The following is a 14,275-nucleotide window of genomic DNA, read 5'->3' on the forward strand; positions in this document are numbered from 1 at the left end:
GTTATACTTTGAAGGGATTGTGGGGAAGTCATTGAAAACACTGTATCACCTGTGTACTCTACATACAATTGTGACACCTATCTCATTTAAGACCATCTTTGAAATCTGCATATGTTTTTTGTCAATGTTTTAATTTTTGGTGTCTTTTATGTTGTTGTTTCAAAAGATTTTAGAAATGACTGTGCCCCTAGAGTAGAGAAGTTCTGTATCTTACGTTCCTTTTGGCTGAAATTCAAACCCATGAGCACATGGTCCTAAAATACATACCCCATAAAAGATCATGAAAATATAAAGATTTTGGCTTTGTTTATTGAAATAATAACTCAAGTGGTATTATCTTTTAATTTTCTTTCTTAAGTTATACACTATCATACAATATACAGTATGAACCATAAAAATATGTTTTACGGCTGTGTTATTAAATCAGTGATTGTATTTTGAAGGTTGTTGTATAATGATTTATTGACAGTTTTATAGTTGTTGACAGGAAAATTTAATAATGAAAACATTTCATCACTGGTACTGGGTATTAAAATCAAACACTGTAATGTATTGTTTAATGAATCATGATTTTGTTTTGAAAACCAGAAAAGATTATGAATGATATTGATTTTTTATTTTTAGTTTGAGCAGTTTTACAGACTGTTTACGTGTTATTATTTTATATGTTTTTATTCAATTATAATTAATTTAATTGTCATCATTTTTATTTGCTTAAAATTTTCAGAATTTGAGGTTACTTTTAAAATGATTACATTTCATTTCTTCAGCCAGATGACTTGTCACTAAAGTATGAAGTACACTACATTTTTATATTTGCATGCTCATTTCATTGATATTAGAATTGAAATACAGATCAATTTAATAAGGAAACTAATTGTAATCATTTAAATAGATAATAAGGGAACTTAGATTAAATGTCGTCACACAAGGAAAAATTATCCAGACACAAAAGGAAGAAAACTGTAATTATTGTGTGCATGATTAGGCATTTCTTCAGACTTCTGTTATAAAACTATTTAGGATATTTTAATAGATAAGGAAATCTGAAACATTAAATTGTAATTTTCCCACCCAAATACTCAAGAACTCAGTAAAAGTTTGGGTTAAACTGTAATTTAAACAGGTCCAATGTCATGTGTTAAGATATGAACAACATTTGTTGATCAGTAGAAGAATAATTATCGAGTAAGAAAATCAGTGAAGCAGGAGCCCTTAGAAACATTTTGACATCATGTGCTTATTTTTCCCAAATGGAATCTGAAAACAAATGTTTTATTTCCGAATTTTATTTTGCAAATGTGCTATATTTTGGTTTTGTTTTCTGGTGAATTCATACATTTTTAATTTCCCATGTTAGTTTATACTTTATCACCGTATAAACAAAAAAAGTGCTTAAAAACTGGTTTATTAAAACGGGGATTTGCAGCACTGTGAAGAGTTTTTAATTATTATTTATTAATGAATGGTTTTTGGTTGTTCAACTGAAACTCATCAAAGAAGATATTTCATTACTGATTAAGACAATTTAATTCAAATGCTGTAATGTATTGTTTTGAAAAGAAAAAAGTTGTAGTTTATTTAATTGATTGATTTTTTTTCTTTTCAGCAGTTTTACTGGCTGGTTATGTACTAATTAACATTTAATAATATTCATGAATTTATAAGACATCCTGTATAACTATAATTATTTTCACCTGCAAAAAAGGTCAAATGGAGACTTCCTTTTTAAATAATTCCATTTCATTTTTTTCAGCCAGGTGAGTTATCTCCAAGGTATTAAATACACCCCAACTTTATAGCTGTTGGCTTGTTTCATCGATATTCGAATTGGATCAAAGTACTGACTCTGAAGTTTAAGAAGCACAGATTCCACCAGCAGACATAAAGCTCCTACACCTCAATCTGAGTGAAGAAGAAAAACATGGAGTCTTAGCCAAAATGATCATTTATTAATTGCAACTAACAAAATGTCCAGACATTTACAAAAACACAGAGAAATGCACAGTTTTTAAATATATTAAAATATTAAATAAATAATGTTATTTATAACTAACATAAATATCCTGTACACATTCATTTCAGTATCAGTATATTTCCTTTACAGAACTTTGAACAACAAATGTGAAAAGTCACTTTTATGGGAAAATAAATTACAGAGTATTTCTAGTGCTTTAAGAAATTCTATTCATATTGTACCAAAAGTAACTGTCAGTTTTATGAAGGGGCAGAATATGCTGGTGATAATGAATACAAAAGGGATGAGATCGTATTTCACAGCATACTTCATCCCTTCCTTGCTAACACTCATATTCAGCTTGTCTTGCTAATTCACTGGAGTTGATCTTGTCCTTAAACAGTGCTTCAAACTGGAAGTTCTGCTTGGAGGTAAAATGATTCTTCCAGTCACCCACAGCACCTACACATTGAAAGAGAATGGCAAGTTAGAAAACACAATTTCATGACGTATGTGATGTGCATTTACACAATCTGATGTCTTTAAAGTAAGACTGGTCTCTTCTTTTTAGTGATTCTGGTAGTCTTGAGAAACATTCTTACTACATGAATGAAAAAAGAACTTTTCTTATGACGTTTCATACGGGAAATACTCTTGAGAAATACTTTGCCCTGCAGATTCATTTACACCCTGTTGAAATAACAACAAACTAGCATTGTATAACAGATTGAATTATGGATGGGTTAATGTGTCCCTTGTGTTTTCTGTAAATAGCTACAAGAGGCTGGAAATGCAGGTTGTACCCATTTGATATCCAACAATTCTGCCTTTCAATATTCTGTCTGAAATATTGGCATTTGAAATGAAGGCCTCACCTTTCCTGAAGATCAGCTTCTTATCAGATGTCAGTGCGCAAACTGTGTGCTTTGTGTCGACTTTCTCCTTCTGTGCCTTTTCTTTCATTTCGCTGAAGGAGGATTTCTTCACGATCTCATTGATTTGATCTTCGGAGACGCTGATGTTCAAAAATGAACTGATCTCCTTGACGTATTTTGGGAGGTCCTGTGAAACACAAAATGACAGTTTATTTAGTCATTTAGTTACAACTATCATGTGAACAATTCACAACTATCATTTACACCTGTTTACACCTTTTAGGAGTAAAAACAGAAGCCCCTGTTAGAAGTGAGGCCATTTGGCTTCCTTATTAGTAGTTCAGGGATGCAAGAATCTAGTCCAGCTGTTTTAAAGAAGAAGCCAGTGTATCAGCTTTGACAATATGGCTTGGTAGCTTGTTCCATGCTCCCACTGCCCTTTGAGTAAAGAAGTGTCTCCTGTTCTCGGTTTCAAATACAATTCCATGGAATAATGTTGACATCACTGTTTACTTTATATGTTTTAGAAACTCACCTTCTTCATGGACTCGTAGTACAGAAAAAGTGTATTTTCATCATGTTGATTCTTCTCCCAGCTCTGGACATGATCAATCCAAGATCCATAGACCACTGCAATAGAAAGAAAGAAATGTTAGTCCTAATTGGAAATGTGATGTTGCCATTTGTTAGACATGATTGTTTTACTCCAGTTTCCATATAGTTTGGTATCCAGACTGTGACTAAGAAGTGGGATTATTTCTAATCAAAGTTCTTGAATGAATACAATGGAAGAAACATTTCCAGCATCATGAACCAGTAGTAGCATAATTCTAAGAAAGTGGAATGTATCTTATTGTTTACAAATCTGTACCGAACACGAAGCAAGGCTGAACAATATGCTTACCTTCTCCTTTCAAGAACATGTCCAAAAAGGTTGACCACTTCTCAATCTTGGGCAGAAGAGGGTTTTGTTGGTAGTAGTGAAACATTGAAACTGCAGTGTCTTTGGGATTCCTGATCACATAAATCATCTGTAAAGAAAATAAAGGTAAATTTAGACATACTTCATTATTTAATCACAACTTTTAGGAACGTCATGTATAGGACTAATAAACGCCCAGTCATTGTCAACTAATCTTTAAGAGTTGAGAAGTGTACTGGAGGTTGCCAGTGCCTACCTTGCATTTCTTTGTTTTGAACTGCACAGGGATCATGTCATGGCTGAGGTGTGTGGGGATGAGTCTCTTGCTGGGCAGGTTCCTCAGGTCGTCAAATTTGGAGAGATCTCCAAACTCCAGAGCTGAAGTCAGGGTCACCTGGCCTGTTGCGTTGTTGTCGCTGTTGCAGTGGTACAGGTTCTTCATGATCTCTGTCAGCCAATGGGTGCCTGGGAGAAGCCAAAAGATCACGTGTGAAATCAAGCTGTCAGGTTTCAAAAACCACATAAATGTGGGAGACAGAAAGAAAGTTTTCAGAAAACCCATGCTCTGGAGAGGAATGTTCTTACCTGATTTTGGATAGGACACTAAGACTACATCATCTTCTCTGGCCTCAAACGTGTCCAGGGCTTGGAGCAGCTCTGTGGAGACCGTGGTTGAGAAGGGAATGCCTTTGAAGCTGTGAATAAGCTCTGTTTGTTCCGGCATCGTTAGGTGATTGTATCCTCACAAGCAGTCTGAAGTCTGCAGATGTAGTGTAGTCGAGGTGGATAATTCAGAGACGGCTCTCTCTCAGATTATATAGCCTTGGCATAACGGAACTTACAGCAATGATGTGATGCAACGGAAAGTTATCCAGACCTTTCAGACGCAGAAGGAAATTGAGACATTTGCCGTATTGTGTATATGACTGAGCAGTTTATCTTACTTTTCAATTTAATACGCTATGGGATTTATGTACAGATGTAGGATTTGGATATGCATAATACATTAAATTACAAATTTCAAGTCTAAAAGTCTTCAAAAATGTTATACTTTGAAGGGATTGTGGGGAAGTCATTGAAAACACTGTATCACCTGTGTACTCTACATACAATTGTGACACCTATCTCATTTAAGACCATCTTTGAAATCTGCATATGTTTTTTGTCAATGTTTTAATTTTTGGTGTCTTTTATGTTGTTGTTTCAAAAGATTTTAGAAATGACTGTGCCCCTAGAGTAGAGAAGTTCTGTATCTTACGTTCCTTTTGGCTGAAATTCAAACCCATGAGCACATGGTCCTAAAATACATACCCCATAAAAGATCATGAAAATATAAAGATTTTGGCTTTGTTTATTGAAATAATAACTCAAGTGGTATTATCTTTTAATTTTCTTTCTTAAGTTATACACTATCATACAATATACAGTATGAACCATAAAAATATGTTTTACGGCTGTGTTATTAAATCAGTGATTGTATTTTGAAGGTTGTTGTATAATGATTTATTGACAGTTTTATAGTTGTTGACAGGAAAATTTAATAATGAAAACATTTCATCACTGGTACTGGGTATTAAAATCAAACACTGTAATGTATTGTTTAATGAATCATGATTTTGTTTTGAAAACCAGAAAAGATTATGAATGATATTGATTTTTTATTTTTAGTTTGAGCAGTTTTACAGACTGTTTACGTGTTATTATTTTATATGTTTTTATTCAATTATAATTAATTTAATTGTCATCATTTTTATTTGCTTAAAATTTTCAGAATTTGAGGTTACTTTTAAAATGATTACATTTCATTTCTTCAGCCAGATGACTTGTCACTAAAGTATGAAGTACACTACATTTTTATATTTGCATGCTCATTTCATTGATATTAGAATTGAAATACAGATCAATTTAATAAGGAAACTAATTGTAATCATTTAAATAGATAATAAGGGAACTTAGATTAAATGTCGTCACACAAGGAAAAATTATCCAGACACAAAAGGAAGAAAACTGTAATTATTGTGTGCATGATTAGGCATTTCTTCAGACTTCTGTTATAAAACTATTTAGGATATTTTAATAGATAAGGAAATCTGAAACATTAAATTGTAATTTTCCCACCCAAATACTCAAGAACTCAGTAAAAGTTTGGGTTAAACTGTAATTTAAACAGGTCCAATGTCATGTGTTAAGATATGAACAACATTTGTTGATCAGTAGAAGAATAATTATCGAGTAAGAAAATCAGTGAAGCAGGAGCCCTTAGAAACATTTTGACATCATGTGCTTATTTTTCCCAAATGGAATCTGAAAACAAATGTTTTATTTCCGAATTTTATTTTGCAAATGTGCTATATTTTGGTTTTGTTTTCTGGTGAATTCATACATTTTTAATTTCCCATGTTAGTTTATACTTTATCACCGTATAAACAAAAAAAGTGCTTAAAAACTGGTTTATTAAAACGGGGATTTGCAGCACTGTGAAGAGTTTTTAATTATTATTTATTAATGAATGGTTTTTGGTTGTTCAACTGAAACTCATCAAAGAAGATATTTCATTACTGATTAAGACAATTTAATTCAAATGCTGTAATGTATTGTTTTGAAAAGAAAAAAGTTGTAGTTTATTTAATTGATTGATTTTTTTTCTTTTCAGCAGTTTTACTGGCTGGTTATGTACTAATTAACATTTAATAATATTCATGAATTTATAAGACATCCTGTATAACTATAATTATTTTCACCTGCAAAAAAGGTCAAATGGAGACTTCCTTTTTAAATAATTCCATTTCATTTTTTTCAGCCAGGTGAGTTATCTCCAAGGTATTAAATACACCCCAACTTTATAGCTGTTGGCTTGTTTCATCGATATTCAAATTGGATCAAAGTACTGACTCTGAAGTTTAAGAAGCACAGATTCCACCAGCAGACATAAAGCTCCTACACCTCAATCTGAGTGAAGAAGAAAAACATGGAGTCTTAGCCAAAATGATCATTTATTAATTGCAACTAACAAAATGTCCAGACATTTACAAAAACACAGAGAAATGCACAGTTTTTAAATATATTAAAATATTAAATAAATAATGTTATTTATAACTAACATAAATATCCTGTACACATTCATTTCAGTATCAGTATATTTCCTTTACAGAACTTTGAACAACAAATGTGAAAAGTCACTTTTATGGGAAAATAAATTACAGAGTATTTCTAGTGCTTTAAGAAATTCTATTCATATTGTACCAAAAGTAACTGTCAGTTTTATGAAGGGGCAGAATATGCTGGTGATAATGAATACAAAAGGGATGAGATCGTATTTCACAGCATACTTCATCCCTTCCTTGCTAACACTCATATTCAGCTTGTCTTGCTAATTCACTGGAGTTGATCTTGTCCTTAAACAGTGCTTCAAACTGGAAGTTCTGCTTGGAGGTAAAATGATTCTTCCAGTCACCCACAGCACCTACACATTGAAAGAGAATGGCAAGTTAGAAAACACAATTTCATGACGTATGTGATGTGCATTTACACAATCTGATGTCTTTAAAGTAAGACTGGTCTCTTCTTTTTAGTGATTCTGGTAGTCTTGAGAAACATTCTTACTACATGAATGAAAAAAGAACTTTTCTTATGACGTTTCATACGGGAAATACTCTTGAGAAATACTTTGCCCTGCAGATTCATTTACACCCTGTTGGAATAACAACAAACTAGCATTGTATAACAGATTGAATTATGGATGGGTTAATGTGTCCCTTGTGTTTTCTGTAAATAGCTACAAGAGGCTGGAAATGCAGGTTGTACCCATTTGATATCCAACAATTCTGCCTTTCAATATTCTGTCTGAAATATTGGCATTTGAAATGAAGGCCTCACCTTTCCTGAAGATCAGCTTCTTATCAGATGTCAGTGCGCAAACTGTGTGCTTTGTGTCGACTTTCTCCTTCTGTGCCTTTTCTTTCATTTCGCTGAAGGAGGATTTCTTCACGATCTCATTGATTTGATCTTCGGAGACGCTGATGTTCAAAAATGAACTGATCTCCTTGACGTATTTTGGGAGATCCTGTGAAACACAAAATGACAGTTTATTTAGTCATTTAGCTACAACTATCATGTGAACAATTCACAACTATCATTTACACCTGTTTACACCTTTTAGGAGTAAAAACAGAAGCCCCTGTTAGAAGTGAGGCCATTTGGCTTCCTTATTAGTAGTTCAGGGATGCAAGAATCTAGTCCAGCTGTTTTAAAGAAGAAGCCAGTGTATCAGCTTTGAAAAAGTACAGAAAAAGTGTATTTTCATCATTTTGATTCTTCTCCCAGCTCTGGACATGATCAATCCAAGATCCATAGACCACTGCAATAGAAAGAAAGAAATGTTAGTCCTAATTGGAAATGTGATGTTGCCGTTTGTTAGACATGATTGTTTTGCTCCAGTTTCCATATAGTTTGGTATCCAGACTGTGACTAAGAAGTGTGATTATTTCTAATCAAAGTTCTTGAATGAATACAATGGAAGAAACGTTTCCAGCATCATGAACCAGTAGTAGCATAATTCTAAGAAAGTGGAATGTATCTTATTGTTTACAAATCTGTACCGAACACGAAGCAAGGCTGAACAATATGCTTACCTTCTCCTTTCAAGAACATGTCCAAAAAGGTTGACCACTTCTCAATCTTGGGCAGAAGAGGGTTTTGTTGGTAGTAGTGAAACATTGAAACTGCAGTGTCTTTGGGATTCCTGATCTCATAAATCATCTGTAAAGAAAATAAAGGTAAATTTAGACATACTTCATTATTTAATCACAACTTTTAGGAACGTCATGTATAGGACTAATAAACGCCCAGTCATTGTCAACTAATCTTTAAGAGTTGAGAAGTGTACTGGAGGTTGCCAGTGCCTACCTTGCATTTCTTTGTTTTGAACTGCACAGGGATCATGTCATGGCTGAGGTGTGTGGGGATGAGTCTCTTGCTGGGCAGGTTCCTCAGGTCGTCAAATTTGGAGAGATCTCCAAACTCCAGAGCTGAAGTCAGGGTCACCTGGCCTGTTGCGTTGTTGTCGCTGTTGCAGTGGTACAGGTTCTTCATGATCTCTGTCAGCCAATGGGTGCCTGGGAGAAGCCAAAAGATCACGTGTGAAATCAAGCTGTCAGGTTTCAAAAACCACATAAATGTGGGAGACAGAAAGAAAGTTTTCAGAAAACCCATGCTCTGGAGAGGAATGTTCTTACCTGATTTTGGATAGGACACTAAGACTACATCATCTTCTCTGGCCTCAAACGTGTCCAGGGCTTGGAGCAGCTCTGTGGAGACCGTGGTTGAGAAGGGAATGCCCTTGAAGCTGTGAATAAGCTCTGTTTGTTCCGGCATCGTTAGGTGATTGTATCCTCACAAGCAGTCTGAAGTCTGCAGATGTAGTGTAGTCGAGGTGGATAATTCAGAGACGGCTCTCTCTCAGATTATATAGCCTTGGCATAACGGAACTTACAGCAATGATGTGATGCAACGGAAAGTTATCCAGACCTTTCAGACGCAGAAGGAAATTGAGTCATTTGCCGTATTGTGTATATGACTGAGCAGTTTATCTTACTTTTCAATTTAATACGCTATGGGATTTATGTACAGATGTAGGATTTGGATATGCATAATACATTAAATTACAAATTTCAAGTCTAAAAGTCTTCAAAAATGTTATACTTTGAAGGGATTGTGGGGAAGTCATTGAAAACACTGTATCACCTGTGTACTCTACATACAATTGTGACACCTATCTCATTTAAGACCATCTTTGAAATCTGCATATGTTTTTTGTCAATGTTTTAATTTTTGGTGTCTTTTATGTTGTTGTTTCAAAAGATTTTAGAAATGACTGTGCCCCTAGAGTAGAGAAGTTCTGTATCTTACGTTCCTTTTGGCTGAAATTCAAACCCATGAGCACATGGTCCTAAAATACATACCCCATAAAAGATCATGAAAATATAAAGATTTTGGCTTTGTTTATTGAAATAATAACTCAAGTGGTATTATCTTTTAATTTTCTTTCTTAAGTTATACACTATCATACAATATACAGTATGAACCATAAAAATATGTTTTACGGCTGTGTTATTAAATCAGTGATTGTATTTTGAAGGTTGTTGTATAATGATTTATTGACAGTTTTATAGTTGTTGACAGGAAAATTTAATAATGAAAACATTTCATCACTGGTACTGGGTATTAAAATCAAACACTGTAATGTATTGTTTAATGAATCATGATTTTGTTTTGAAAACCAGAAAAGATTATGAATGATATTGATTTTTTATTTTTAGTTTGAGCAGTTTTACAGACTGTTTACGTGTTATTATTTTATATGTTTTTATTCAATTATAATTAATTTAATTGTCATCATTTTTATTTGCTTAAAATTTTCAGAATTTGAGGTTACTTTTAAAATGATTACATTTCATTTCTTCAGCCAGATGACTTGTCACTAAAGTATGAAGTACACTACATTTTTATATTTGCATGCTCATTTCATTGATATTAGAATTGAAATACAGATCAATTTAATAAGGAAACTAATTGTAATCATTTAAATAGATAATAAGGGAACTTAGATTAAATGTCGTCACACAAGGAAAAATTATCCAGACACAAAAGGAAGAAAACTGTAATTATTGTGTGCATGATTAGGCATTTCTTCAGACTTCTGTTATAAAACTATTTAGGATATTTTAATAGATAAGGAAATCTGAAACATTAAATTGTAATTTTCCCACCCAAATACTCAAGAACTCAGTAAAAGTTTGGGTTAAACTGTAATTTAAACAGGTCCAATGTCATGTGTTAAGATATGAACAACATTTGTTGATCAGTAGAAGAATAATTATCGAGTAAGAAAATCAGTGAAGCAGGAGCCCTTAGAAACATTTTGACATCATGTGCTTATTTTTCCCAAATGGAATCTGAAAACAAATGTTTTATTTCCGAATTTTATTTTGCAAATGTGCTATATTTTGGTTTTGTTTTCTGGTGAATTCATACATTTTTAATTTCCCATGTTAGTTTATACTTTATCACCGTATAAACAAAAAAAGTGCTTAAAAACTGGTTTATTAAAACGGGGATTTGCAGCACTGTGAAGAGTTTTTAATTATTATTTATTAATGAATGGTTTTTGGTTGTTCAACTGAAACTCATCAAAGAAGATATTTCATTACTGATTAAGACAATTTAATTCAAATGCTGTAATGTATTGTTTTGAAAAGAAAAAAGTTGTAGTTTATTTAATTGATTGATTTTTTTTCTTTTCAGCAGTTTTACTGGCTGGTTATGTACTAATTAACATTTAATAATATTCATGAATTTATAAGACATCCTGTATAACTATAATTATTTTCACCTGCAAAAAAGGTCAAATGGAGACTTCCTTTTTAAATAATTCCATTTCATTTTTTTCAGCCAGGTGAGTTATCTCCAAGGTATTAAATACACCCCAACTTTATAGCTGTTGGCTTGTTTCATCGATATTCAAATTGGATCAAAGTACTGACTCTGAAGTTTAAGAAGCACAGATTCCACCAGCAGACATAAAGCTCCTACACCTCAATCTGAGTGAAGAAGAAAAACATGGAGTCTTAGCCAAAATGATCATTTATTAATTGCAACTAACAAAATGTCCAGACATTTACAAAAACACAGAGAAATGCACAGTTTTTAAATATATTAAAATATTAAATAAATAATGTTATTTATAACTAACATAAATATCCTGTACACATTCATTTCAGTATCAGTATATTTCCTTTACAGAACTTTGAACAACAAATGTGAAAAGTCACTTTTATGGGAAAATAAATTACAGAGTATTTCTAGTGCTTTAAGAAATTCTATTCATATTGTACCAAAAGTAACTGTCAGTTTTATGAAGGGGCAGAATATGCTGGTGATAATGAATACAAAAGGGATGAGATCGTATTTCACAGCATACTTCATCCCTTCCTTGCTAACACTCATATTCAGCTTGTCTTGCTAATTCACTGGAGTTGATCTTGTCCTTAAACAGTGCTTCAAACTGGAAGTTCTGCTTGGAGGTAAAATGATTCTTCCAGTCACCCACAGCACCTACACATTGAAAGAGAATGGCAAGTTAGAAAACACAATTTCATGACGTATGTGATGTGCATTTACACAATCTGATGTCTTTAAAGTAAGACTGGTCTCTTCTTTTTAGTGATTCTGGTAGTCTTGAGAAACATTCTTACTACATGAATGAAAAAAGAACTTTTCTTATGACGTTTCATACGGGAAATACTCTTGAGAAATACTTTGCCCTGCAGATTCATTTACACCCTGTTGAAATAACAACAAACTAGCATTGTATAACAGATTGAATTATGGATGGGTTAATGTGTCCCTTGTGTTTTCTGTAAATAGCTACAAGAGGCTGGAAATGCAGGTTGTACCCATTTGATATCCAACAATTCTGCCTTTCAATATTCTGTCTGAAATATTGGCATTTGAAATGAAGGCCTCACCTTTCCTGAAGATCAGCTTCTTATCAGATGTCAGTGCGCAAACTGTGTGCTTTGTGTCGACTTTCTCCTTCTGTGCCTTTTCTTTCATTTCGCTGAAGGAGGATTTCTTCACGATCTCATTGATTTGATCTTCGGAGACGCTGATGTTCAAAAATGAACTGATCTCCTTGACGTATTTTGGGAGGTCCTGTGAAACACAAAATGACAGTTTATTTAGTCATTTAGTTACAACTATCATGTGAACAATTCACAACTATCATTTACACCTGTTTACACCTTTTAGGAGTAAAAACAGAAGCCCCTGTTAGAAGTGAGGCCATTTGGCTTCCTTATTAGTAGTTCAGGGATGCAAGAATCTAGTCCAGCTGTTTTAAAGAAGAAGCCAGTGTATCAGCTTTGACAATATGGCTTGGTAGCTTGTTCCATGCTCCCACTGCCCTTTGAGTAAAGAAGTGTCTCCTGTTCTCGGTTTCAAATACAATTCCATGGAATAATGTTGACATCACTGTTTACTTTATATGTTTTAGAAACTCACCTTCTTCATGGACTCGTAGTACAGAAAAAGTGTATTTTCATCATGTTGATTCTTCTCCCAGCTCTGGACATGATCAATCCAAGATCCATAGACCACTGCAATAGAAAGAAAGAAATGTTAGTCCTAATTGGAAATGTGATGTTGCCGTTTGTTAGACATGATTGTTTTACTCCAGTTTCCATATAGTTTGGTATCCAGACTGTGACTAAGAAGTGTGATTATTTCTAATCAAAGTTCTTGAATGAATACAATGGAAGAAACGTTTCCAGCATCATGAACCAGTAGTAGCATAATTCTAAGAAAGTGGAATGTATCTTATTGTTTACAAATCTGTACCGAACACGAAGCAAGGCTGAACAATATGCTTACCTTCTCCTTTCAAGAACATGTCCAAAAAGGTTGACCACTTCTCAATCTTGGGCAGAAGAGGGTTTTGTTGGTAGTAGTGAAACATTGAAACTGCAGTGTCTTTGGGATTCCTGATCACATAAATCATCTGTAAAGAAAATAAAGGTAAATTTAGACATACTTCATTATTTAATCACAACTTTTAGGAACGTCATGTATAGGACTAATAAACGCCCAGTCATTGTCAACTAATCTTTAAGAGTTGAGAAGTGTACTGGAGGTTGCCAGTGCCTACCTTGCATTTCTTTGTTTTGAACTGCACAGGGATCATGTCATGGCTGAGGTGTGTGGGGATGAGTCTCTTGCTGGGCAGGTTCCTCAGGTCGTCAAATTTGGAGAGATCTCCAAACTCCAGAGCTGAAGTCAGGGTCACCTGGCCTGTTGCGTTGTTGTCGCTGTTGCAGTGGTACAGGTTCTTCATGATCTCTGTCAGCCAATGGGTGCCTGGGAGAAGCCAAAAGATCACGTGTGAAATCAAGCTGTCAGGTTTCAAAAACCACATAAATGTGGGAGACAGAAAGAAAGTTTTCAGAAAACCCATGCTCTGGAGAGGAATGTTCTTACCTGATTTTGGATAGGACACTAAGACTACATCATCTTCTCTGGCCTCAAACGTGTCCAGGGCTTGGAGCAGCTCTGTGGAGACCGTGGTTGAGAAGGGAATGCCCTTGAAGCTGTGAATAAGCTCTGTTTGTTCCGGCATCGTTAGGTGATTGTATCCTCACAAGCAGTCTGAAGTCTGCAGATGTAGTGTAGTCGAGGTGGATAATTCAGAGACGGCTCTCTCTCAGATTATATAGCCTTGGCATAACGGAACTTACAGCAATGATGTGATGCAACGGAAAGTTATCCAGACCTTTCAGACGCAGAAGGAAATTGAGTCATTTGCCGTATTGTGTATATGACTGAGCAGTTTATCTTACTTTTCAATTTAATACGCTATGGGATTTATGTACAGATGTAGGATTTGGATATGCATAATACATTAAATTACAAATTTCAAGTCTAAAAGTCTTCAAAAATGTTATACTTTGAAGGGATTGTGGGGAAGTC

The 14,275-nt window shown here is 34.1% G+C and overlaps 3 protein-coding genes and 1 long non-coding RNA gene across 4 annotated transcripts; all 4 read right to left on the bottom strand.

Moving 5' to 3' along the window:
• Positions 1-1,930: 1,930 nt before the first annotated feature.
• On the bottom strand, positions 1,931-4,493 carry LOC138240803 (sulfotransferase 6B1-like). The gene is made up of 6 exons (XM_069192070.1): positions 4,340-4,493; positions 4,011-4,219; positions 3,737-3,863; positions 3,368-3,462; positions 2,833-3,019; positions 1,931-2,419 (listed from the first exon to the last, which is right to left on the bottom strand). The coding sequence occupies exons 1-6, from the start codon at positions 4,476-4,478 to the stop codon at positions 2,301-2,303; spliced, it is 876 nt and encodes a 291-aa protein (XP_069048171.1). The 5' UTR covers positions 4,479-4,493; the 3' UTR covers positions 1,931-2,300.
• Positions 4,494-6,728: 2,235 nt separating this feature from the next.
• Positions 6,729-7,812, bottom strand: LOC138240805 (uncharacterized). The gene is made up of 2 exons (XR_011190040.1): positions 7,631-7,812; positions 6,729-7,217 (listed from the first exon to the last, which is right to left on the bottom strand). It is a non-coding gene; the product is annotated as an uncharacterized lncRNA (long non-coding RNA).
• A 772-nt stretch (positions 7,813-8,584) lies between these two features.
• Positions 8,585-9,204, bottom strand: LOC138240804 (sulfotransferase 6B1-like). The gene is made up of 2 exons (XM_069192071.1): positions 8,989-9,204; positions 8,585-8,868 (listed from the first exon to the last, which is right to left on the bottom strand). The coding sequence occupies exons 1-2, from the start codon at positions 9,125-9,127 to the stop codon at positions 8,609-8,611; spliced, it is 399 nt and encodes a 132-aa protein (XP_069048172.1). The 5' UTR covers positions 9,128-9,204; the 3' UTR covers positions 8,585-8,608.
• Positions 9,205-11,377: 2,173 nt separating this feature from the next.
• Positions 11,378-14,001, bottom strand: LOC138240806 (sulfotransferase 6B1-like). Its single transcript, XM_069192072.1, has 6 exons — positions 13,787-14,001; positions 13,458-13,666; positions 13,184-13,310; positions 12,815-12,909; positions 12,280-12,466; positions 11,378-11,866 (listed from the first exon to the last, which is right to left on the bottom strand). Exons 1-6 carry the CDS (start codon positions 13,923-13,925, stop codon positions 11,748-11,750), a joined length of 876 nt encoding a protein of 291 aa, XP_069048173.1. The 5' UTR covers positions 13,926-14,001; the 3' UTR covers positions 11,378-11,747.
• Between the last annotated feature and the right edge of the window lie 274 nt (positions 14,002-14,275).

Source organism: Lepisosteus oculatus, chromosome 7, assembly GCF_040954835.1.
Source record: "Lepisosteus oculatus isolate fLepOcu1 chromosome 7, fLepOcu1.hap2, whole genome shotgun sequence".
In the NCBI taxonomy this organism is placed as follows: Eukaryota; Metazoa; Chordata; class Actinopteri; order Semionotiformes; family Lepisosteidae; genus Lepisosteus; species Lepisosteus oculatus.

What these genes read in the sequence shown, in the direction of transcription:
- LOC138240803 (XM_069192070.1), bottom strand. Translation starts at nt 4,478, where the DNA reads ATGCCGGAACAAACAGAGCTTATTCACAGCTTCAAAGGCATTCCCTTC. An exon ending in AGTGTCCTATCCAAAATCAG is followed by an intron (nt 4,220 to 4,339) that starts GTAAGAACATTC and finishes GGCTTCTCCCAG; the next exon opens with GCACCCATTGGCTGACAGAG. An exon ending in CATGTTCTTGAAAGGAGAAG is followed by an intron (nt 3,463 to 3,736) that starts GTAAGCATATTG and finishes TTTCTATTGCAG; the next exon opens with TGGTCTATGGATCTTGGATT.
- LOC138240806 (XM_069192072.1), bottom strand. Translation starts at nt 13,925, where the DNA reads ATGCCGGAACAAACAGAGCTTATTCACAGCTTCAAGGGCATTCCCTTC. An exon ending in TCAAAACAAAGAAATGCAAG is followed by an intron (nt 13,311 to 13,457) that starts GTAGGCACTGGC and finishes TTTTCTTTACAG; the next exon opens with ATGATTTATGTGATCAGGAA. An exon ending in CATGTTCTTGAAAGGAGAAG is followed by an intron (nt 12,910 to 13,183) that starts GTAAGCATATTG and finishes TTTCTATTGCAG; the next exon opens with TGGTCTATGGATCTTGGATT.
- LOC138240804 (XM_069192071.1), bottom strand. Translation starts at nt 9,127, where the DNA reads ATGCCGGAACAAACAGAGCTTATTCACAGCTTCAAGGGCATTCCCTTC. An exon ending in AGTGTCCTATCCAAAATCAG is followed by an intron (nt 8,869 to 8,988) that starts GTAAGAACATTC and finishes GGCTTCTCCCAG; the next exon opens with GCACCCATTGGCTGACAGAG.